Source organism: Macaca mulatta, chromosome 5 (genome assembly GCF_049350105.2).
Source record: "Macaca mulatta isolate MMU2019108-1 chromosome 5, T2T-MMU8v2.0, whole genome shotgun sequence".
Classification (NCBI taxonomy): domain Eukaryota; kingdom Metazoa; phylum Chordata; class Mammalia; order Primates; family Cercopithecidae; genus Macaca; species Macaca mulatta.
The window spans coordinates 121,833,055-121,858,972 of NC_133410.1; the positions used below are offsets into that span (position 1 = coordinate 121,833,055).

General features: G+C 38.8%; 1 protein-coding gene across 6 annotated transcripts in view; it reads right to left on the reverse strand.

Annotated features, from left to right (window-relative positions):
• The window catches only part of ZGRF1 (zinc finger GRF-type containing 1), an 85,558-nt gene that overhangs the window by 55,378 nt on the left and 4,262 nt on the right, over positions 1 to 25,918 (reverse strand). For all 6 annotated transcript variants that reach the window (XM_078002160.1, XM_078002159.1, XM_015139051.3 and 3 more), the window contains exons 3-8: positions 24,478 to 24,558; positions 16,072 to 16,131; positions 12,268 to 12,456; positions 9,706 to 11,953; positions 4,624 to 4,688; positions 1,489 to 1,539 (exon numbers count right to left, since the gene is read on the reverse strand). In XM_078002160.1, coding sequence (XP_077858286.1) covers positions 1,489 to 1,539; positions 4,624 to 4,688; positions 9,706 to 11,953; positions 12,268 to 12,456; positions 16,072 to 16,131; positions 24,478 to 24,558 — 2,694 coding nt within the window. The remainder of the gene's footprint in view (positions 1 to 1,488; positions 1,540 to 4,623; positions 4,689 to 9,705; positions 11,954 to 12,267; positions 12,457 to 16,071; positions 16,132 to 24,477; positions 24,559 to 25,918) is intronic.

The following is a 25,918-nucleotide window of genomic DNA, read 5'->3' on the forward strand; positions in this document are numbered from 1 at the left end:
AGCTGTGACTGTGCCACTGCACTCTAGTCTGGGTGACAGAGTAAGAACCCATCTGAAAAAAGAAAAAAAAAGAGCCATCACAAAAATACTAATGTACTCCTATTTTAAAGCTAAAAACAGATTTAAATAATTTTTATTGCAAAAGATTATTGAGACCTTTTCATTACTATGGGATGACAGCATATTTTTATTGTCTTGTTAAGAAGAGGTGGATAACACTATGTCACATTATGGGGTCCAGGCTGGACTCTATCTCCTCAGCTCAAATGATCCTCCTGCCTCAGCCTCCTAAGTAACTGGGATCAAAGGCACAGGCCACTGCTCCTAGTTTCAACAGACTTTTTAAAAATATGTGATATTTAAGTGGCAACTCATTCTAAGGGAAAAAATAGTGATAGTGTTATCTGTACTTTACACTTTGTGATACCTGTCCTTAAAAAATTTTAAACCTAGGCCGGGCGTGGTGGCTCACGCCTGTAAACCCAGCACTTTGGGAGGCCGAGGCAGGCAGATCGCCTGAGGTGGGGAGTTCGAGAGCAGCCTGACCAACATGGAGAAACCCCATCTCTACTAAAAAAATACAAAATTAGCGAGGCATGGTGGTGCATGCCTGTCATCCCAGCTACTCAGGAGGCTGAGGGAGAAGAATTGCTTGAACCTGGGAGGCGGAGGTTGCAGTGAGCTGAGATCGTGCCATTGTACTCCTGCCTGGGTGACAAGAGTGAAACTCTGTCTCAAAAAAAAAAAAAAAATTAAACCTTATTTTTTCCAGTGAAAAAAAGACAAAAATGTGATCATTTGTAAGCTAAATTTTGTAGTTGCCAATTGTTTATAATTTTATATGTGTAATGTTGTTACATAAGAATGAAAAATGGCAAGTAACCATAATACAGGTGTTTTCTTTTTATTTTGTTCTGTTTTAGGCAACAGAGCTGTAGGGGTAATTGTCAATGACTCATAGGTTTGGTAATGTTTGCAAATCTGCAAACTAACTTCATGGTAAATAATTTGTTATTTAACCAAATTATATTGATCATATAGTACATTTATACTAAATGAATATCACTACAAATGATTTCAAAAACTGACAATATATAATACAAACTTAAATTTATTTATAAACTTAAAATTACACGCCATACTTATATATACAAATATAATTTGGCAAATTTTTTTTTTTTTGATACGGAGTCTCACTGTGTTGCCCAGGCTGGAGTGCAGTGGTGTCATATCGGCTCACTGTAAGCTCTGCCTCCCAGGTTCACGCCATTCTCCTGCCTCAGCCTTCCGAGTAGCTGGGACTACAGGTACTTGCCACCACGCCCAACTAATTTTTTGTAGTTTGGTAGAGACAGGGTTTCACCATGTTAGCCAAGATGGTCTCGATCTCCTGACCTCATGATCCACCCACCTCAGCCTCTCAAAGTGCTGGGATTACAGGCGTAAGCCACCGCTTCTAGTGGCTAATTTATATTTTAAATAACTTACCTGCAAAGACTGAAGTGGTTCACTTAGTTCAACTTCATCTTCTTTTAGTACCTTAGGAAGAGAATATTAATTTAAGATAAACCAATAGGCAATAATAATTTAGAAAACAAAAATACAAATTTCGGTTAGACTTAAGAAATACTAGGGCCAGGCGTGGTGGCTCACGCCTGTAATCCCAGCACTTTGGGAGGCTGAGATGGGCGGATCACCTGAGGTCAAGAGTTCAAGACTAACCTGGCCAACATGGTGAAACCCTGTCTCTACTAAAAACACAAAAATTAGCTGGGTGTGGTGGTGCATCCCAGCTACTCAGGAGGCTGAGGCAGGAGAATCGCTTGAACCCGGGAGGAGGAGGTTGTAGTGGGCCAAGATTGCGCCACTGCACTACAGTCTGGGCGACAAGAGTGAGACTCCGTCTCAAAAAGAAAAAAAAAAAGAAATACTAGAACACCATCACTAATATGAAATAAAAACTGGCCAGGCATTGTGGCTCACACCTCTAATCCCAACACTTTAGAGGCTGGGGTTGGAGGACTGCTTGAGCCCACGAGTTTGAGACTAGCCTGGGGAACATAGTGAAATCCCATCTCTGCAAAAAATACAAAAGTTAGTTATGTGCTGGCATGCACCTGTAGTCCCAGCTACTCAGGAGGCTGAGACAGGAGAACTGCTTGAGCCCAGGAGGTCAAGGCTGCAGGAGCCAATCACACTACTACAGTCCAGCCTGGGCAACAGAGCAATAACCAGTTTTAGAAAAAAATAAATACATAAAAAGTAAAATCCTGATAAAACAGTATTGTCACTTAGCAAGAATTTAAAAAGCTCGGAAGGGTACTAGTAAAAATGAAGTAAAATAAATATTCTAATTGTAAAACATTAAAATTTTTATATTTGAAAATATCATGGCCAGGCATGGTGGCTCATGCCTGTAATCTCAGCACTTTGGGAGGCCAAGGCAGGCGGATTACCTGAAGTCAGGAGTTCGAGACCAGCCTGGCAAACATGGCAAAACCCCATCTCTACTAAAAATACAAAAATTAGCTGGCGCATGGTGGCGTGTGCCTGTAGTCCCAGCTACCCAGGAAGCTAAGGCAGGAGAATCGCTTGAACCCAGGAGGCAGAGATTGCAGTGAGCCGAGATCACACCACTGCATTCCAGCCTGAGCAATAGAGCAAGACTCTGTCTCAAAAAAAAGAAAGAAAAGAAAAAAAAACAAAATATCAAGAACCCAAGAAAGAAAGTTGTTCCTAGCCTTCCAAATAATTACTTCTACTTCTGGAATCAAATCTAAGGAAAAACTTAAAATGCAAACAATGATTTATGTGTAAAAACATTTATTAAAGGGTTACTTATAATAGCAAAATGCTGGAAATTATTTAAATGCCCAAAACAGAGAACTGTTTGTCCAAAGCACAAGAGAGCCATAGGATGGATGGTAAATAACTTTTAAAACATATGTTTAAGAAGAATTATTAATAATGTGAGGTAATACAATGATATTAAGGGGAAAGGATATAAAACTATTTATATACATCAATCTAATCATTTTTTTTTAACTGGACACACAAGAAAATCTGGAAACATTAATAAATATTCTGAGAAATAGGGTAAGTTTTATTTTTCTCTTCACTGTTTTCTATATTTAAAAAGAAAAAAATCAAGATTATTAAAAGGGGAAAAAAGGACCAGTAACATAGAAAATAAAGAAAGATATAAAAAGGAAGCAAGTGAGGCCGGGCCTAGTGGCTCATGCCTGTAATCCCAGCACTTTGGCAGCCTGAGGCAGGTGGATCACTTGAGGTCAGGAGTTGGAGACCAGCCTGGCCAACATGGTGAAACTCCGTCTCCACTAAAAATACAAAAATTAGCTGGGAGTGGCGGTGCACACCTGTAATCCCAGCTATTTGGGAGGCTGGGGCAGAAGAATCACTTGAAACTGGGAGGTAGAGGCTGCAGTGAGCCAAGATCGTGCCACTGCACTCCAGCCTGGGCAAAAGAGAGAGACTGCAGCTCAAAAAAAATAAAAACAAAAATAAAAAGGAGGCAACTGAAACATTCTACTTGCTTTTGTTCCAAACATGTCTGTAGAAAGACCAGTGCCATATAATGAAAGAAATGACCCTCCAGAAGTGCTAATGGCATCCCCATTGAGTTAGAAACAGTCCTCTAGATGATTTATCCTAGAATTTCAATTCATCCTAATTAGAGCTATTATTTTTTATATAACTACCATGGTTCCCAAACTGTGCAACAAGGTACTCTGAGGTGGCACAATGGACTCACAGGAACTCCACAAGGTGTTTTACATGTAGGGAAACAGTGTCACCTGACATCTGTCTGACACCTAATGAACTACTAACTCCAGGTCTGTTTCTATATCAGATCTTGCTACATTTCTTTCAATGACATCGTGCCTTTGTGAAGCTGAGTTCTGAGAAACTGCTATGATAAAAAGCAATTATCACGAGAAAATCAATGTGTAACAAGAAATAAGGTGGTGTTACCTAATCTATTCCAAGGTTTGAGAAGTCATATAGTGCCCAACAGAGGTACACATTCCATTAGTAACTGTGGGGTTTTTTTTGTTTTTGTTTTTGTTTTTTTGAGATGGAGTCTCACTCTTATTGCCCAGGCTGGAGTACAATGGTGCGATCTCGGCTCACTGCAACCTCCGCCTCCCGGGTTCAAGTGATTCTCCTGCCTCAGCCTCCTGAGTAGCTGAGATTATAGGCACATGCCACCATGCCTGGCTAATTTTTGTGTTTTTAGTAGAGACGGGGTTTCACCACATTGGCTAGACTGATCTCAAACTCCTGACCTCAGGTGATCTGCCTGCCTCGGCCTCCCAAAGTGCTGGGATTACAAGCGTGAGCCCCCGCACCGAGCCATGTAACTGTGTTTTTTAACAAACAAAATGCTAACATAGGAAATACTTGAGTTGCTTAATACTACTAACTACATAATAAATGCAACTGTTAGGTATTTCTTCTGGCTGAGGAAGGCAATGAAAAAATTAGATACAGGAGGAGTCATGAACCAAGATAGCCTGGGACTGTATTACTATAATTCTATTACAAATTATAGAAAGTTCTTATCAAAATAAAAGAACATACTCTTAGAGAAAAAACCTGTACCTGTTGAGAATCCTTGTGCAGATGAGGAGACTTTGGTGAAACTACTGTAATAAAGGGTTTCCTCACTGTAATGGAGAAAAGAAATAATCATATCATTGTTATATATAGCAGTACTCTAAAATTTAACTTATTCCTAAATCTGAAGCAAGGAATATAACTTAAATTTTAAGATCAGACGATTTTGGTTAATTGTTCAATTTAGAAACTAGCATTTGAGGATTCACTGTACTGTTGTTTAGACTAAAACATTTTTATAATAAAAATTTAAAAATATTTAGAATGAAAGCCTTTTTACTTTCTAAGTCAATAGTAGGAATGTTTCCTTGTACTCCTTTTTTACACTAATTAAAAAATAAAAACTAACCCAATAGTTAATAACCTATGCTAAAAATGCTAAAAATGAAGTACTGGACAACTATGAGGAACAAGAAAGTCAAGACTCCCAATATACTGTTGCTATGTGCAAACATAGACAAGAAAAACCGAGTCAGGCATGGTGGCTCAAGGCTGTAATCCCAGTGCTTTAGGAGGCCAAGGCAGGCAGATCACTTGAGGCCAGGATTTCAAGACCAGTGTGGCCAACATGGTGAGACCTTGTCTCTACTAAAAATACAAAAATTAACCAGACATGGTGGTGCACAACTGTAATCCCAGCTACTCGGGAAGCTGAGGCAGGAGAATCACTTGAACTCAGGAGGTAGAGGTTCCAGTGAACTAAGGTTGCGCCACTGCACTCCAGCCTGGGTGACAGTGAGACCATGTCTCAAACAAAAGAAAAAAAAAACAGCACTTCATGCTATTTCTAGTCTATCTTAAACCCATTTTTACTATGGCTTAAGAAAAAAATTCTATATTCTAAAAAATTCACTCAACAATTATTTTCCAAGTGCAGTGTGCCAAGCACTAGGGACATAGCAGTGAACATGACAAAAAAAAATTCCTTGAAAAAAGAGAGACACAAAAGACAAATAACTAAGCCAGATAAATTCAGATTATGATACAAAAGGGTATCTCATTGAACAGTGATATGATACAGAACGATTTTTGATACAGGAATTGGAAAAGTTTCTCATGGGAAGTAACATTTAAGTTGAGACTTGAAGAAAAAATTCAGCTATGACAAGGGTAAAAGTGTTCGAGTAAAAGGCTGAATACAAAACAGCAGAAAACTTGGCAAGTCTGCAGAATGGAAAGGAGTGCAGAGTGGCTAGTTTTGCCACCTTATCAGGTATCCATTTAAAAATAGAATTTTTTTTCTTAAAAAAAGTACATATTCAATCATCTCTCTCTTCTAAAATCACAAAAAGACTAATTTTAAGTGATAATTACGGCAAAAAATCATAGCTATAACTAGTGTAAACTTCATTTTTAGGCTATTGCTATTTATGATTTCATTATTTTCCTGCTAAAATTCAGAATAAAATAAAATAAACAATAATTTTGGAACTTGACATTTCTAAAAAGTTTTTTAAAAACACTGGATGAAAATTGATGTTGTTTTCCTTTACTGCCTTTGCTCCAGAAAAACATTCTAAATTAACATTTCTAAGCTATATACAATTATCTCACAAAAAATTTAGAATTTTAACACTTTCACACATTCTAAATTGGTAGCAAAAGTTATTCTTCTCTAATTTTGCTTTAAACGTCATAAAAGTACGTTATACCCTCGTGATTCAATCTTCTCAAACTGTCTCAAGCAACCAACTTAATTCTTTTTAGAGAAATATATTTATATCAAAAAAGCGAATTTAGTCGATCATTACTCATGGATTCTACCTACTCCCTAAAGTTTATTTGTAACCCCTAAATCAGTATTTGCTATACTTTCATGGTCATTTGCAGACATACATAAAGCGGCAAAAAACGAATTGCCTGAAACGCATGTTCTCAAGGCAACACTCTGGCTTCTTGTTTTAGCTTATGTTGTAAACAATTATCTTTTTCATGGCCATTTGGTGCCACATTTTTCATTTTTGTGCTATTTATTGGTAACTTCACTACTTAAAATGTCCCCAAAGAGGCCAGGTGCCGTGGCTCACGTCTATAATCCCAGCACTTTGGGAGGCTGAGGTGGACGGATCACCTGAGGTCAGTTCAAACCAGCCTGGCCAACATAGCCAAACCCCATCTCTAATAAAAAAAAAAAATAAAAATTAGCTGGGTATGGTGGCACACGCCTGTAGTCCCAGCTCTTCAGGAGGCTGAAGTGGAAGAATTACTTGAACCCAGGAGGCGGAGGTTGCAGTGAGCCAAGATCGCCCCACTGCACTCCAGCCCAGGCAATAAACTGAGACTCTTTGTCAAAAAAAAAAAAAAAAAAGTCCCCTAAGAATAGTGCCGTCTAGTGTTCCCAAGGGCAAGAAGACTGTTATATTCCTTATTAGTGTGTTAGGTAAGTTTTTTACAGGTAAGTTACATGGCTGTTGGCTATGAGTTCAATGTTAATGAATCAATAATATATATTAAATAAGGTTCTTTAAGCAGAAACATACATAAAACAAGGTTATGTATTCACAAATTAATGAAAATGTTCTGACCACAGGCTTGCAGGAACCTAACCCTGTATTTCCCATAGGAGCAAGGTTTACTGTTGACTAATTATGTGTTTGCAGTGACTTCACAGAACTATTGCAAATCATCAGAATCAACTGTAATTTTCTTTCCAACTTGATGAGAGAAACAAGTTGGTTTCCCAAACTAATGTGTTTTTTTTTTCAGATGGAGTCTTGCTCTGTCACCCAGGCTAAAGTGCAGTGACACAATCTCTACTCACTGCAACTTCCACCTCATAGGTTCAAGCTATTCTCCTGCCTCAGCCTCCCAGTAGCTAAGATTACAGGTCCCCACCACCACACCCGACTAATTTTTATATATTTTATTAGAGATGGGGTTTCACCATGTTGGCCAGGCTAATCTTGAACTCCTGACCTCTGGTGATCTGCCCACCTTAGCCTCCCAGAGTGCTGGGATTATAGGTGTGAGCCACCACCTCGCCTTCAAAACTAAATTCTATAATCCCTAAATCTTCACACTAGAACTTTATGTTCTTATATGGTATCATATAACTTTATCTACTCATATTTATTTTTCATTAAAGCTTTTTACTTTTTTTTTTTTTTTTTTTTTTTTTGAGATGGGAGTTTCACTCTTGTTGCCCAGAAGTGCAATGGCGCAATTTCGGCTCACTGCAACCTCTACCTACCGGGTTCAAATTATTCTCCTGCCTCAGCCTCCCGAGTAGCTGGGATTACAGGTGCCTGCCACAATGCCCATCTAATTTTTTGTATTTTTAGTAGAGACAGGGTTTCATCATGTTGGCCAGACTGGTCTCGAACTCCCGACCTCAGGTGACCCACCCACCTCGGCCCCCCAAAGTGCTGGGACTACAGGCATGAGCCACCATGTCCGGCTACTTACTTTTAATATTTTAGAAAACAAACTAACAATTATCTTCAAACTTAACTACATTTCAAATAACCATTTTAGTAGGTACAATAAGTTATGTATATTTTTCTCAAGAATCACATGAGATACTCAAAGTTCAATTTTACCTTTTGAAAGTAGTGCACTGTTCATTTACATTCAAATGTATATTATTTACTATCATATTCTTTAAAATACAATGCTGTTGCCAGTGTACCATAAGGAAAATCAAAAGATCAATCACATACTGAAAGAAAACATTTACAACATATATCATAAAGGGCTAATATCTCTAATGCATAAAGAACTCTACAAATCAAGAATTAAAAAGCCAACATCTATTAAAAAGCTGGACAAAAGGGTAGACAGAAAAGATAGTTCATGGAAAAATATATACAAATGATGTTTAAATATAAGATGCTCAATTTCACCTGTAGTAGTAAAAACACAAATTTAAAATAACACTGAAAAGGTCAGAAGTGGTGGCTCATGCCTGTAATGCCAGCACTTTGGGAGGCCGATGTGGGTGGATCACTTGAGGTCAGAAGTTTGAGACCAGCTTGACCAACATGGTGAAACCATCTCTACTAAAAATACACAATTAGCCAGGTGTGGTAGACACACCTGTAATCCCAGCTGAGGCAGGAGAATCACTTGAACCTGGGAGGCGGAGTTTGCAGTGAGCTGAGATCATGTCACTGCACTTCAGCCTGGACAAGAGTGAAACTCCGTCTCAAAAATAAAAATAATAAAAATAAAAATAAATAAATAAAATAAATAAAAAATACACTGAAAAGCCATTTCTCATCTATCAGATTGGCAAACATTCAAAAGCTGGGCAATACACTATTGGCAAGGCTGTGGAGAAACACCCAGTCTCATACATTACTCATGGGAATGAGAAATGATTAACTCCTATAAAGAGAACTTTGAAGTATCTGTAAAACTGAGGCAGGAGAATCGCTTGAACCCAGGAGGTGGAGGATGCAGTGAGCTGAGATCGTACCATTGCACTCCAGCCTGGGTAACAAGAGTGAAACTCTGTCCTTAAAAAAAAAAAAAGACAGACACAATTATGGAACAGAGGAAAGAGGGAAAAGAACTCTGTGGTACAGGATTGGAATTAGAGGTATCAATATGAACTCACTTTAAAAAAAAAATGTATTCCCTAGTACCTGTCCAAAAATGAATAATAAGAATAGATGTAATTAGCTAAGCATGGTGGTGCATGCCTGTAATCCCAACTACTTGGGAGGCAGAGGCTGCAGTGAGTCACTCCGGCCTGGGTGACAGAGTGAGACTGTCTCAAAAAAAAAAAATAGACATATACACACATATACGTACATATATATGTACATTTTTTGACATATATTAACTTAAATGTGCCAATATATGCTTATACATGCATAGAATATTTATGGAAGGATATCCTAGATGAAAACTGTAGCTAATTCTGAAGGGTAGACTGAGGGATGTGGTTGGATGGGGACTTTTCATTGGTATTATTCTCTGTTAACATTGGTTTTACAAAGTACATGTGTTACCTATTTAAACATTATATAATTCTTTAATGTAGCACCCAGAGCTATTATCTTCTTTCTTTATAGCTCTTTGAGCTATAAAGAAAACAATCCAAAATAGACACACAATTCTAACCTTCAGGACTGCTATCTGGCTCATATGTCTGTTGAGTTCCCTGCTGAAAGACAGTATTTTTCTTTCTCAATATTTCCAAACTGTCTAAAGCAGTACTGTGTTCAGATAGTGACTTTAAAATAGAAATGGTATTTACTAATCCAGAAAGTTCTGAAGAATTTCTAGGATTCCAGTATTGTTTGCCTTCTCTGGCAGTTTCAACCTCAACATGGTCAGGGGGTGGACTTCTAATCTTTCCCAAATCTTCAGGTTCAGATATATGTGCTTCTGTGTCTTTGGAAATAAGATGCTTTTTTCCCAGTGGGTAAAACAAAGAATTGGAAATGTGGGTATTTGATTTATCAAGTTCAATACATTCAGAGTGATTCTGATTGGTATTTAATAGTTGGACACTGTTGTCACTACTAGAAGTTGAGGGTAAAACATGTTCAACATTTTTGTCTAAGTCATTTCCCAAAATAAAATGCTGAGGTTGAGCATCTTCTGAAAATAGATTACTGTTTTCAGCAATCTGATTTTGAATATGAAGAATATGTAAATTCATGTTTATACCTTTAGATTTATTTGGGAGTAAAGCAAAATCATAGTTATTTCTGACTTCTTGAATAGGTTTATTAGAATCTTCTTTATTATCTATGTGTACAGCATCAGTCCACTTGAAAGATTCAAAATTGCTCAATGTGTCACTATGCTCCTCTATTTCTTTTCTAGTGTTTTCAGCTTTACAAATTCTCATGTCAAAACCCACATAAGTTTTATCACAAAACTGTGATGGCAGAGTCTCTTTAACAGGAAATGTCACTGTAGGTTTGCCACTAACAGATGTTAAGAGTGGCAAATGTTTACCCTCAATCTCTTCACAGTTTGTATTCTCAGACCTCTTCTGAACACATGAATTGCCATCATTAACCAAAATGTCCTTTACCCAACTCTCTGAATTCTGGGAAATTTTGTTGCTTTCCTGTGATTCCTCCTCAGTGTCACTGGTCTCAAAATTGTTCAGATTAAAAGTTACCTCCAAAAATGGTTGTGTTACATTACTCAGTGATTCATGAATACTATTAAGACTTTCATTATCCATTTTACTTTCAGAAATCACGTCTGTAATGTCATCAGAGATTCTAGAATTATTACTAAATTCAACTTGGAGATGTTTCAGTTCTGGCAGAGATGACTCTGATTGTTCATACTCCTTTTCTGGTGTTCCACATGTATTTACCTCCTGAGCATTTTCTTTAATGAGAACTGATCCTTTAGTGCAGACCTTGTCATTTTGATTAAAAGATATTTTATTATCTTCTTGAATGTCAGATTCTGACAATGTACTATCATTTTCTGCACTGCTACAGGTAATCTGTAAGCTATTGCTTTCACTGAATGAAGGAATTTCTAATTTTACTTCCTGATTCCAGGATTGATCATTATTACCGACTGACTTGTCTACATTATACTTTTTCCCCTCTTCAACACATGTTTCAAAGAACTGTGTATTTTTTTGTAATGAAAGGTCTTTCAAATTATAATTTATATCATCTTCCTGGGCCTTGGTTTTCCTTTCTGTATCATTCCCATCTACAGTAGAACGTATAGGTGAACTCTGTGAGGATAAATACATGGCCCACCGGCTTTTATTTCTCATGGTATTTTCTGATTGATACTGGTAGTATAAATTTTCTGTGCTCTTCATCTCAGCACACTCTTCCTGTTGAATTAGGTGCTTCGGTTTAGTAGCAATTTTTAAACTTCCCTGTGGTTGTTTTTGAGGAAAATGCTCTGTCATCTCAGAATTTAGTTCCTCACATGTACTAGATGATTCAGACTTCAGAAGAGCTAATATCTGTGCTTTGCTTCTGATGTTTTGTGAAACTCCTGAACAGTAAGATGCTAAACTATCTCTTTTCACAGGCTCATTGGTCAGTAAAGAGTCTGAAAGCTTATTTCCAGAATTGATAGGAGAGCAAAAATACTTTTCTTCACATAGCACTTCTGGGTTAATCTGGAAGGATGGAGAAAAAACTGAAGAAAAATCCATGGCATTTCTCTCTCTGTTCTTGTAAGTCACAATGTTCTCAGGGTCTGCCAGTATATTATTTACATCTTTATTGCCAACAGTAGGAAACAAAGGAGGCATGCTGTAGAATGGAGAAAAAATAGTGGAGCCAGGTTTCTTAGCATCATGTGATGCAGCTGATTCACCACTTTCTGTAATAACCATTTTCTTCGGAACCTGACGTGGTCCTTGAAAATCCTGAAAATATTAAAATAACTGTTAGCTGTACCATTACCCATAAAGAAAATGTGAAGTGAACTGGCTAAGAAAAAAAAAAAAGACGAAGGAGCGTTTCTGCTTTGCCTAAGGTAAAGTAATATTTCAGATTTAAAGTTTGTTAAAGTACATTCATTTGTAATAAGATTTTTCAAAGTAGGGTTTATTTCCTTTCTACCTAAGTATACTATGAAGTGCCCTTTGAACGACAGAGTACGATAACTTCGAAATTCACTACTTTTTGAGACAATTTAATAAATATATTTTGATGTATTATTTTCCACAGTAAAACTTACAGTAAACTTCCTTTTTAAGCCAGAGGGCTGACATCCACGAGATCGGCCAGAGGATATAAATCTCCTTGAATTTAACTCTGGTGCTTCTTTATTGACATTCTGCTTAACAATACCTATGGCTCCTGCAACTTTAACCTCTTCAACTGTGATTAAGTATCGATCACTTTCTAAGTCATCTCCAGGTTTCACCTAAAAGAATAAATGTCAAAATCACATACATCTAATTATTTGATTATCTATGTATTCCAGGATGCTCACTAGCACTAAGACACAATGGGTATTCAATAAATAGGTGTTGAATGAATAAATCAGTAACTAAAGTCTTCAATTATTTTTTATTATGTACTCGTTAACTATCAATAAGCACAAAAAAGGACAATAATATAATTTTTAAATTTCTCTAATTTGTTTATTCAACAACACATATTAGAGCTAGGTGTGGTAGCTCACACCTGTAATCGCAAGACTTTGGGAGACCAAGGCAAGAGGATTGCTTGAAGCCAAGAGTATGAGACCAGCCTGAACAAAATATTCAGATCCTGTCCCTACAAAAAAATTTTATTTTAAATTAGCCCGGACTGGATGGGATGGCTTATGCCTGTAATCCCAGCACTTCAGACACCAAGACAGGGGGAATGCTTGAAGCCAGGAAGTCAAGACCACCCTAGTCAACATAGCAAGACCCGTCTCTACAAAAAACTTTTTAAAAAATTAGCCATGTATGGTGGCATGCACCTATAGTCCCAGCTATTTGGGGGGATGGTGTGGGAGGATGATTTGAGCCTAGGAGGTCAAGACTGCAGTGAGCGGTTATCACAACACTGCTCTCTAGCCTAGGTGACAGAGTGAGACTCTGTCTCAAAAAAAAAAAAAAAAAAAATTAGCCAGGCATGGTGGCATGTTGCTATAGTGTCAGCTACTTGAAAGGCTGAGGTGGAAGGATCCCTTGAGCCCAGGAGTTTGAGGCTGCGGTAAGCTATGATCACACTACTGTACTCCAGCCTGGATGACAGAGTGAGACAATGTCTCTAAAAACAAAATTAAATTAGTAAATAAATATTACATACTGGGGACTTACATGAGGCCCCTTGTTACATACTAGGGATACAAAGATGAGAAAAAAATGCCTCCTCTCAAGCAATTCACTTAGAATCCATACAACTAAGTGTAACTTTTCAAAAATTAGAGTTATTACCAACTATATATCTTTAAATGAATAAGATACTCATAATTATCACAAATTAAACATTATTATAAATCATTACAGTTGCTTAAATAATCATATTCTAAAAATGCATTTTAATCACATTAATGAGTAAATGTAGTACTTGCCACCATCTCTGATTGTAGCATAAAAATAAGATTATCGCTAGGCACAGTGGCTCATGCTTGTAATCCCAGCACTTTGGGAGACCGAGGCGGGCGGATCACCTGAGGTTGGGAGTTTGAGACCAGCCTGACCAACATGGTGAAACCCTGTCTCGACTAATAATACAAAAAAAATTAGCAGGGTGTGGTGGTGCATGCCTGTAATCCCAGTCACTTGGGAGGCTGAGGCAGGAGAATCACTTGAACCCAGGAGGCGGAGGTTGTGGTGAGGTGAGATCACGCCATTGCACTCTAGCCTGGGCAACAAGAGCAAAACCCCATCTCAAAAATAAAAATAAAAAATTATCAACCTAATTTGAAAATACAAAAAATCTGTATCAGATTAATATTTTACTAATGAAATGATTTTTTTTTTTTTTTGAGACGGAGTTTTGCTCTTATTGCCCAGTCTGGAGTGCAACAGTGCAATCTCAGCTCACTGAACTTCCGCCTCCCGGGTTCAAGTGATTCCCCTACCTCAGCCTCCTGAGTAGCTAGGATTACAGGCATGCGCCACCACGTCCAGCTAATTTTGTGTATTTTTAGTAGAGAAGGGGTTTCTCCATGTTGGTCAGGCTGGTCCTGAACTCCTGACGTCAGGTGATCCGCCCGCCTCGGCCTCCCAAAGTGATGGAATTACAGGCGTGAGCCAGCGCGCCTGGTCCGAAATGATTTTTAAGATGAAATAATAGTAGTTACCACCAATCAAACCATATACTAAGATACTGATTCTCCTAGACCCTTCTAAAAATATATAAAAGTATCATAACCACTACTGATGTCATGTAAAATTTCAAAACGAATTAAATCCTATGGCCAAAATTAAACATCATCATCATCATAGTATGCATTTTAACACATTTAGAATCACCGTACTAGGCCAGGTGTGGTGGCTCATGCCTGTAATCCCAGCACTTTAGGAGGCCAAGGCACGTGGATCACTTGAGTTGAGGAGTTCAAGACCAGCCCAGTCAACATGGTAAAACCCCATCTCTACTAAAAATACAAAAAATTAATTGGGTATGGTGGCACACACCTGTAATCTCAGCTACTCGGGAGGCTGAGGAAGGAGAATCACTTGAACCCAGGAGGCAGAGGCTGCAGTGAGCCGAGATTGTGCCACTACACTCCAGCCTGGGCAACAGAGGGAGACTCCATCTCAAAAAAAAAAAAAAAAAAAAAGAATCACTATACTAACTAAAACTGCTAGGCATTTTACAAAAGTTATTTCTAACCTTCAGACCGACCCTGTAAGTAATGCCTGTCTGTGATCTACATTTTACATCAGGGAAGTTAGATATAGAATTTAGGTGGGCCAGGAAGTATTTAGAACTGGGAAATGAACCCAGAATGACCAACTTTAATATCCTAATTCTTCACTAAAATATGCCTTTAGTTCTCTTTCTATGCTTTTTCCTCTTTGAGAGGAAAAACACAAACTACATATTTGATAGAATACCTTATTTACATACTTATTTTTAACTTTTAAGTTCAGGGGTACATGTGCAGGTTTGTTATACAGGTAAACTTGTGTCATGGGGGTTTATTATACAGATTACTTCATCACCCAAGTATTAAGCCTAGTACCCATTATTTTTTTCTGATCCTCTTCCTCCTCCTACCCTATCTGCGTCCTTCAGTAGGCCCCAGTGTCTGTTGTTCCCCTCTGTGTCCATGCATTCTCATCATTTAGCTCCCACTTACATGTGAGAACATGTAATATTTGGTCTTCTATGTTCCTGCATTAGTTTGCTAAGGATAATGGCCTCCAGCTCCATTCATATTCCTGTAAAGGAACATGATCTCATTCTTTTTTATGGCTGTACATCATGGTATATTTGTATCTCGTTTTCTTTATCCAGTCTATCACTGATGGGCATTTAGGTTGATTCCGTGTCTTTGATACTATGAATAGTGCTACAACGAACATACACATGCATGTGTCTTTATGGCAGAACAACTTATATTCCTTTGGGTATATACCTAGTTATAGTTCTCTTGGGTTGAATGGTAGTTCTGTTTTTAGGTGAGAGAATATTATACTTAAATGAGAATATGTCACAAAAAATTTCCCACAGTAGACCTCTGCCTATGGAAAAATCATGTAGTAGAATTAGACTCTAGAATCACCTCCTGGGATCAAATCTCAGCCTTCCTACCACTGTAACTCTATGAACATGAGCAAGTTACTTAACCTTTCTGCACTGCACTCTTAATCTATAAAAATCAGGTTTTTTTTTTTTTTTAGATTATAAAAAATCAGTTGTAGAGATTAAAGGAAACATATCTAAAAGGTTTTAGCACAAAGTCTAGTTATAATGTTCAACAAATACTAACTATAATTATTAGTATTATGACTACATTAACAATATTCATAAAGGACTTAAAGAGATTTTTAAATAATAACTTAAAAATAAGATAAACACACTAAAATACCTCAAGGCATTTAAGAAACACACTCTCCAAACATGCTCCTTTGTCATCATATAAAATTGCCTGTATAAAAACAAAATAAAGGTTAAAAAGGAACAACACAATTATGCTTTTCTTAAATATCTTCAAGAGGAAATAAGTAATTGTTATATAAGTCATCATATAACGAAAGGATTACATTTGTTGAACTTGGATTTGAAAATGCATCTATTTTGAATGTTTATTATGCATCAGTCTGTGTAAGAGAGTAAAGGCACACATAAATAAATTCAAGAACTTAATTGCTACCAGGAGGATATTAGAATGAAACTGGGAAGAGGCTGAGTGCAGTGGCTCACACCTGTAATCTCAGCACTTTGGGAGGCCGAGGCAGGTGGATCACCTGAGGTCAGGAGTTCCAGACCAGCCTGGCCAACATGGCAAAACCCCGTTTCTTCTAAAAATACCAGCTAAGGCAGGAGAATTGCTTGAAACCAGGTGACAGAGGTTGCAGTGAGCTGAGATCACGCCACTGCATTCCAGCCTGGGCAACAGAATGAGACTCCATCTCAATTAAAAAAAAAAAAAAATTGGGAAGAAAATATAATTGAAACACATTAAAGGGGACAAACAGGAGACAAGATCATTTCAAGAGATTATTGCAATGGGATGGTATACAGGATAAAGGAGATGATTAGCACTTAAAATAAGGTATTGGCATTCAGAAGGATAATTGTTTACGAGGTATAATGAATAAAACTTGTTAAATGTGAGGGTTAAGGGGGGAAAAAAGGATGCTAAGGTTATTACCATTTTCTAGCTTTCCCCTTATGTCTCTAGCCCTTTTTCATAGCAATTTTTCCACTAGCCCCTTTAATACTGGTGTTTCCATCACTTTGGAAAACAGTCTGGCAATTACTTGAAAGATTAAACAAAATTCCCACATGACCCAGCAATTCCACTCCTAGGTATATACCCAAGAGAAATAAAAACATATGTCTATACAAAAACCTGCACATTAATGCTCATAGCAGCATTATGCATAATAGCCAAAAAGTTGAAGTAACCCAAAAGTATATCAACTGCATTATGAATGGATAAATAAAACATGACGTATTGGGCTCGGTACACAGCTCGTGATGTAATCCCAGCTACTCCAGGTACTCTGCAGGCTGAGATGCAAGGATTACCTGAGACCAGAAGTTCAAGATCAATCCAGGGAACAAAGCAAGACTCTATCTCCAAAAAATTTTTTTTATTTGCCAGACACGGTGGTGTAAGACTAAGTAGTCCCAACTACTTTGGAGGCTAAGGCAGAGGGATTGTTTGAGCCTAAAGTGAACTATGATTGCACCACTGCAATCCAGCCTGGGCGACAGAGCAAGACCCTGTCTATTGAAAAAAAGAAAATCATGCCAGGTGCGGTGACTCACGCCTATAATCCCAGCACTTTGGGAGGCTGAGATGGGCAGATCACCTGAAGTTGGGAGTTCGAGACCAGCCTGACCAACATGGAGAAACCCCGTCTCTACTAAAAATACAAACTTAGTTGGCCTTCGTGGCACATGCCTGTAATCCCAGCTACTCAGGAGGCTGAGGCAGGAGAATCGCTTGAACCAGGGAGGCGGATGTTATGGTGAGCTGAGATCACGCCATTGCACTCCAGCCTGGGCAACAAGAGCGAAACTCCGTCTCAAAAAAAAAAAATTATATGGCAATAAAAAATAAAATACATATGAAGATACATGCTTCAACATGGAAGAATCTTGAAAATATTATGCTAAATAAGACTCACTCACAAAATACTACTTATTACACAATTTCATTCATGCATAAATGTCCAGAATAGGTAAATCTATAGAGACAGTAAGTAGATTTGTGTTTGGGTAGGGCTGGGGGCTGGGTACTGAGTAGTAGCTGCCAATGAGTATGAGATTTCTTTTGGTGGTGACAAAAACATGCCAAATTTAAATTGTGCTGATGGTTGCAAAACTGTGAAAATACTAAAAATCACTGAATGGGTGAATCGAAGTGTGTGAAGTGTGAATTATATCTCAATAAAGCTGTTAAAAAAAATTGGTATTCTTGTCCCTCTATTCTTTTAATTTGATACACCCTCCCTGAGCACTATCATCCATATAAATCAGATCATGTTATGTTCCTGCTCAAGTCATTCCCACGTCTCTGCAGCTCCCTAAGAATAACAAAAGTTCTTTCCATAGCCAGTGAGGCTTATATAATCCCCTTTATCTCCATTCTCGCCCTTGCTCACTCCGTTCCAACCACACTAATGTCCTTGTTATTGCCTTTCACTAGACATACATATTCATTTAATTTAGCGGTCTCTCTCCTCCGTGTTATTTCCATGAAGTCAGGGATTTATCTGTTTTGTTCTCTGCTGTATTTGTTAGAACAGTGTGTAACTCACTCGGATGCTCAAAAAATATTTGTTGAATAAATGAATACACTCTAATAGTTTCAAATACCATCTAAAAGCCAAGGACTTCCAATCTATACTAGTAGTCAGGAACTCCTTGCTGAGGTCTAGATCTCTACAGCTAATTACGTGAGTGTTTCTATGATACTTCAAATTTATTTATTTATTTTATTTTATTTATTTTTTCTTTTTTTGAGACTGAGTCTCACTCTATCACCCAGGCTAGAGTGCAGTGGCATGATCTCAGCTCACTGCAACCTCCACCTCCCGGATTCAAACGATTCTCGGCCCTCAACCTCTCGAGTAGCTGGAATTACAGGCACCCGCCACCATGCCTGGCTAATTTTTACATTTTTAGTAGAGACAGGGTTTTACCACATTAATCAGGCTGGTCTGGTCTCAAACTCCTGACCTCAAGTGATCTGCCCGTCTTGGCCTCCCAAAGTACTAGGATCACAGGCATGAGCCACCGTACCCAGCCTCAAATTTGTTATATTCAATATGGAACTAAAAATCTTGATTGTTCCCATTAACTCATTTTTCTTTTTGAAATATTTCATCTTGCGAAATAAATACACAAACCTAAAAGTCATTCTGGATCCTCCTCTCACCTTCTATATCCAAGATTTAAGAGGCTATATTTTCATAATTTATCTATAATCATTCTTTTTCTCCATCGTCATTGCTAATGTCTGCTTGGTCAGACCTCCATTACTTTTTGTCTAGATTATTCTACAGCCTCTACTATAAGTCTCTGAAACCCAATCTGACTTTTACCCTACACAACTTTTACACTGCTGCCAAACCAATCTTTCTAAAATACAAACATAGCCGGGCATGGTGGCTCACATCTGTAATCCCAGCACTTTAAGAGGCCAAGGCGGGTGGAACATCTGAGGTCAGGAGTTTGAGACCAACCTGGCCAACATGGTGAAACCCGTCTCTACCAAAAATACAAAAATTAGCCGGGTGTTGTGGCACATGCTTGTAATCCCAGCTACTCAGGAGGCTGAGGCCCAAGAATCACTTGTGCCCAGGAGGCAGAGGCTGTAGTGAGCCGAGATCGTGCCACTGCACTCCAGCCTGGGTGACGGAGCAAGACTTTGTCTCAAAAAAATAAAATAAAATAGAATAAAATACAAATATGGTATGTCACTCTTGTTCTCATAATTCTTCATTAGCTCCTAGGGCTGAGCACACAAAGTTCTTCATGATATGGTTCCTGTCTACCTCTTTAGCTTTATACTGTATCATTTCCCAATATGGGGCCTTCATTTCAGCTAGATTTAAATGCTTATAGTTCCCCACGTTTCGTATCATTTCATACATTCAGGTTGTTGGGACTAGGACACAATATTCAGCTCCCTTCCCCTTAACTTAGCAATTTTGTTTACAAAACAGAACAAAAAATATATACATATATGCTTCATCTAGAAAGACTTCCCTGAACCAGAGACAGATCTAAATGTCTCTACTTTGTAATCTCATAGAATCCTAAACAAACATATTATAATCCTTATGCCCTTAGTCAAAAATTAGATAAAAGTCCCTTGAAGACAAGAACTATAATAACAAACTACCATTCATTGTGTGCTTAGGATGTGGCAGGTACTTTATTAAGGTCTTTACATGTTTCTTATTTTAATCCTTAAGACAACTTTATGAAGCATCATTTTCCCCATTTTACAAAGAAAGAACAGAGGCACTGAGAGTACTTCCCCAAAATTATACATCTAATAAGCGAAGGGCCAGAATTGAAACTGAGGTCTACTTGACATTTGATGCTAACTGCTCTTCTACTCTGCATCCACCTATCTTACTTGACTTTTCCCACTGTTCACCAGCGATATGTTGGTAGGTTGATGACTTATTCAGTGGAAGTTGAATAACTTTGACAGAATTTAGATAGAGAAAAGGCATAACCAGCAAGAGAAGAATATAAGCAACAGCCTGCATTTAAGAATGAGGGCGTTATATCGGAAACAGTGAGATAATTAACTTGCCTAGAACACAGAAACTTTCAGGGACTAACTTGAATTTACCTTGTTTTCCTATAACCTACTTGTGTGAGATATATAATGGGCACTCAACAAATGTATGCTATAGTTGAAGATAAAGTTGGATAGTAGCACTAGCGTGACCATAATAATTTGGAACCAGAAGACAACACAAAGGATATGCAGAATCCAATCAGATGGTTTTTAAATATCTACAAGATTTTAAAGACACTAGATCTAAAGAAAAAGGCAGAATATAAAAGAAAAAGTTATATAGAATAGCATCAGACACTGAATGAACTAGTTTACATATTTAAAAAACATATGGATATGCACAGACCTGAATATTCATCTATTTAAATTAGAAGAATTAATCACATGACTTGAACATAGCGATAGCAACCATGAGACCACCACCTTCAAAGAGCATAGACTTGGAGATCCTGTTGTTACTACAATTAAACACAGGGTTCGACATGTCCCTTGGTGATGGTGTTCAAGTTATCCTGATTATCTATAGCCTTGGGTCTCAAATCTCACTCTAAAATCTTACTGGCAGCCTCAGTTTGTTGATATGATAACTCCAATTTACTTGGGTAACAACATGTTTTTTACTCAATGTGAAAGTACCTTGTAACTCCTGAAACATTTAGAACTGGATATAGACAAAATGAAGTAATTCAAACCAAAAATATCAATACTTTTGAATTATAGTCATGAATAGATTTTAGTTATTGGCCAATCTGACATTAGGTAATCTGATATTTCAAATATTTGAGCCAGGCACGGTGGCTTATGCTCGTAATCCCTTTGGGAGGCCAAGATGGCTTGAGCTCAGGAGTTTGAGACCAGCCTGGCCAACATGGTGAAACCCTGTCTCTACAAAAAATGTAAAAATTGCCAGGTGAGGTGGTGTGTGCTTGTGGTTCCAGCTACTTGGAATGCTGAGGTGGGAGGATCGCTTAACCCTAGGAGGTGGAGGTTACAGAGAGCAGGGATTGCACCACTGCACTCCAGCCTGAGTGACAGAGTTAGACTCTGTCTCAAAAGACAGACAAACAAACAAAAAAACTAATAAAATATTTGTGTTATTTTTAATTTTAAAAAGCTACTTTTGCCAGGCACAGTGGCTCACACCTGTAATACCAGCATTTTAGGAGGCCGAGGTGGGAGGATCACTTGATGTCAGGAGTTCGAGACCAGCCTGGCCAACATGGTAAAACCCCATCTCTACTAAAAACACAAAAATTAGCTGGCATGGTGGTGGGTGTTTGTAATCCCAGCTACTCAGGAGGCTGAAGCAGGATAATCACTTGAACCTTGGATGCAGAGGTTGTAGTGAGCCAAGACTGTGCCACTGCACTCCAGCCTGGGCAATAGAGCAAGACTCTGTCTAAAAAAAGAAAAAAAAAAAAAACCACTTAGTTTTTTCAACTTAAGTTGCTTGAGGCCGGGCGCGGTGGCTCACGCCTGTAATCCCAGCACTTTGGGAGGCCGAGGCGGGCGGATCACAAGGTCAGGAGATCGAGACCACGGTGAAACCCCGTCTCTACTAAAAAAATACAAAAAATTAGCCGGGCGCGGTTGTGGGCGCCTGTAGTCCCAGCTACTCGGGAGGCTGAGGCAGGAGAATGGCGTGAACCCGGGAGGCGGAGCTTGCAGTGAGCCGAGATCGCGCCACTGCACTCCAGCCTGGGCTGGGCGACAGAGCGAGACTCCGTCTCAAAAAAAAAAAAAAAAAAAAAAAAGGTGCTTGAACATTAAGTGAAAACCCTACTGAAAGTAACTGTTAAACTCAACTAGGTTTACAAATTTAATAGGATTACATAAATTGAACTTGAAGACTTAAGCAAAATTACTTTTTTAATTTACTGTTTTTTTTTTTTTTTTTTTTTTTGAGACGGAGTCTTGCTCTGTAGCCCGGGCTGGAGTGCAGTGGCCGGATCTCAGCTCACTGCAAGCTCCGCCTCCCGGGTTTGCGCCATTCTCCTGCCTCAGCCTCCGGAGTAGCTGGGACTACAGGCGCCCGCCACCTCACCCGGCTAGTTTTTTTTGTATTTTTTAGTAGAGACGGGGTTTCACCGTGTTAGCCAGGATGGTCTCCATCTCCTGACCTCGTGATCCGCCCGTCTCGGCCTCCCAAAGTGCTGGGATTACAGGCTTGAGCCACCGCGCCCAGCAATTTACTGTTTTAACAAATTAAATATTAAGAAATAGTAGGGCCAGGCGCAGTGGCTCACACCTGTAATCCCAGCACTTCGGGAGGCCAAGGCGGGCAGATCACCTGACCTCAGCAGTTCGAGACAGCCAGACCAACATGGAGAAACCCCGTCTCCACTAAAAATACAAAAGTAGCCAGGCATGGTGGCGCATGCCTGTAATCCCTGCTACTTGGGAGGCTAAGGCAGGAGAATCGCTTGAACCTGGGAGGTGGAGGTTACGGTGAGCCAAGATTGCACCACTGGACTCCAGTCTGGGCAACAAGAGTAAAACTCAGTCTCAAAAACAAAACAAAACAAAAAAAAGAAATAGTAGATAGCCTTTTCTCTACTAAAAAGTTTGCCTCAGTGATAACTTCACAATGACAGATAAGTAAAATAAGAACAGAATATGGTTATATTTAATTGCTAGACTGAGGAGTAGGGGCTTCATTCAGGAGGCCACAGACATTGTCAATGTGTCCTATGTAAAATTAGTGACTCAACTGTAATAAGGTTCTTTTTTAAAATTGGTAATATTTGGATCACCTGAGGTCAGGAGTTCGAGACCAGCCTGACCAACATGGCGAAACTCCGTTTCTACTAAAAATACAAAAGACTAGCCGGGTGTGGTAGTGGCACCTGTAGTCCCAGCTACTTAGGAGGCTGAGGCAGAGCTGCTTGAATGTGGGAGGCGGAGGCTGCAGTGAGCTGAGATCTTGCCACTGCACTCCAACCTGGGCAACAGAGTCAGACGCTGGTTCAAAAAAAAAAAAAAAAAAAGACACAGTAGAATGGAGAATGGTTAGGACATGGGCTCTGGGGACAAAAAGCCTAGGTTCATATGTGGCTCCTCCACCTTCCAGCTTTGACCCTTGGCAAGCTACTCCATCTCTCTGCACCTCAGTTTCATCTTCGGTAACACAAAGATTAAAAGAGTACCTAACTAGTAGGAGAGTTACGTAGATTAAGTAAGTTGATACTTTTAAAGCATTATGCCTAGTATATAACAAGCAGTTTATAACTTTTGTAAAATTTTTTTATTTACTTTTATTTTTTATGTAGAGCCAGAGTCTTGCTTTGCTGCCCAGGCTGGTCTTGAACTCCAGGTTTCAAGCAATCTTCCTGCCTCAGCCTCCCAAGGTGGTGGGATTACAGGTGTGAGCCATGATGCCTGGCCTTATCATTTATGTTAGGAGCATTCCAATTCCACTCTTGGAGTTATTTTGAAAATACACAAAAAATTATTATTAACAATAGTCACTCAGCCGGGCACAGTGGCTCACGCCTATAATCCCAGCCTTTTGGGAGGCTGAGGCAGGCAGATCACCTGAGGTCAGGAGTTTGAGACCAGCCTGGGCAACATGGTGAAATCCCGTCTCTAATAAAAATACAAAAAAATTAGTCAGGTGTGGTGGCAGGTGCCTGCAGTCCCAGCTACTTGGGAGGCTGAGGCAGGAGAATCGTTTGAACCCGGGAGGCGGAGTTTGCAGTGAGCCAAGATCGTGCCACTGCACTCCAGCCTGGACGACAGAGCGAGACTCTGCCTCAAAAAAATAATAATAACAACAGTCACTGTACTGTGCTACTGGATAACAGATCTTATGCATTCTATTAATGAACATTTTTAGAACGCACAAATGAACCACTGTGATATGGAGATCATTTGAAAATCTGTTTTCACATCATTTCAATGTATGGATATATTTGACATTTTATCACGTACAATTTTTAAAATATTCAATCAAAAATCGAGAACCTCGCTCATGCACCCTGTAGTCAACTGCCTTGTACTCACTTTGTTTCCAAAGGGAGTGATCTTCAGAATTCCATCTTGCCACACTTTTGACTTCTTCATCTTTTGATGAGTATATAGAACCTTATTTCCAAAAATACAAAAGATGGTTTCCATTTATATATATTCAATGTTATATATTTTATATATCCTTCCTACATACAAAATATATTTAAGGCACCTTTCATCAAAAAAAGGCACATACACCCATATCAATTTTTTAAATTTTAAAGACAAAAACACAGATAGCATGACAATAACATTAAACATTAATTAAATGAAATAAAAAGGGAAGGAAGGGAGAGAGAGAAGGAGAAGGGGGGAATAAGGGAAGAAATGGCAGGGGAAGGAAGAAAGGACAGGAAAAATACAAGGAAGAAACAAAAAAGATAAATGAGCACTGAAAGTAATTTGAGCTCTCCAGTCATCAGTGGGAAGGGAAAAAAATTATTGGATTACACAGTACTAATAATCTGTGCAGTTCTCAAAGTTTGGTCCAGAGACTCCTGGAGGTCTCCAAGACCTTTACAAGTATCTGTGAAGTCAAAACTATTTTCATAATGCTGTCTTTTCATCCTCACTCCTTCAGGGGTACAGAATGAAGTTTCCCAGGATTATGTATATGCAATATTGTAATATTCAGTTGCAACCTGAATGTAGAAGAAACAAACATGAGAATCCAGTTGTCTTCCGTTAAGCCAAATCATAAATACTTTTTTTTTTTTTTTTTTTTTTGAGACGGAGTCTTGCTCTGTCACCCAGGCTGGAGTGCAGTGGCCGGATCTCAGCTCACTGCAAGCTCCGCCTCCCAGGTTCACGCCATTCTCCTGCCTCAGCCTCCCAAGTAGCTGGGACTACAGGCGCCCGCCACCTCGCCCGGCTAGTTTTTTGTATTTTTTAGTAGAGACGGTGTTTCACCATGTTAGCCAGGATGGTCTCGATCTCCTGACCTCGTGATCCGCCCGTCTCGGCCTCCCAAAGTGCTGGGATTACAGGCTTGAGCCACCGCGCCCGGCCCATAAATACTTTTTACATTTCTGCTTTAACTTCTAGTATGAAAAACATCAATAGACGTAAGACCCCCATATACACAAGTTACTTGGGGTCAATAATTTTCTAGAGTGTTAGAGTCCCGAGATCAAACAGTGTGAGAACCGCTGATCTATACAGAAGAGGAATGCCAGTTCTTCAGGAGAAAGAAATTGTTTCCCGGTCTCACACTTCCAAAGAATATGTTACAAAGGACTTTGAACTGTGCAATATTTGGGATCCTAATGTTAAAAAAGGTATGCATTGTTTATTTGAAATTCAAATTTAACTGAGTAGCCTGTTTTTTGTTTTTTTTGTTTTGTTTTTGCTAAACCTGGCAACACAGCAATATGTTTGTGAAACGCCTTCAAAAGAAAGAAGGAAGAAAGGGAGAGAGGAAAGGAATTTCACCAAA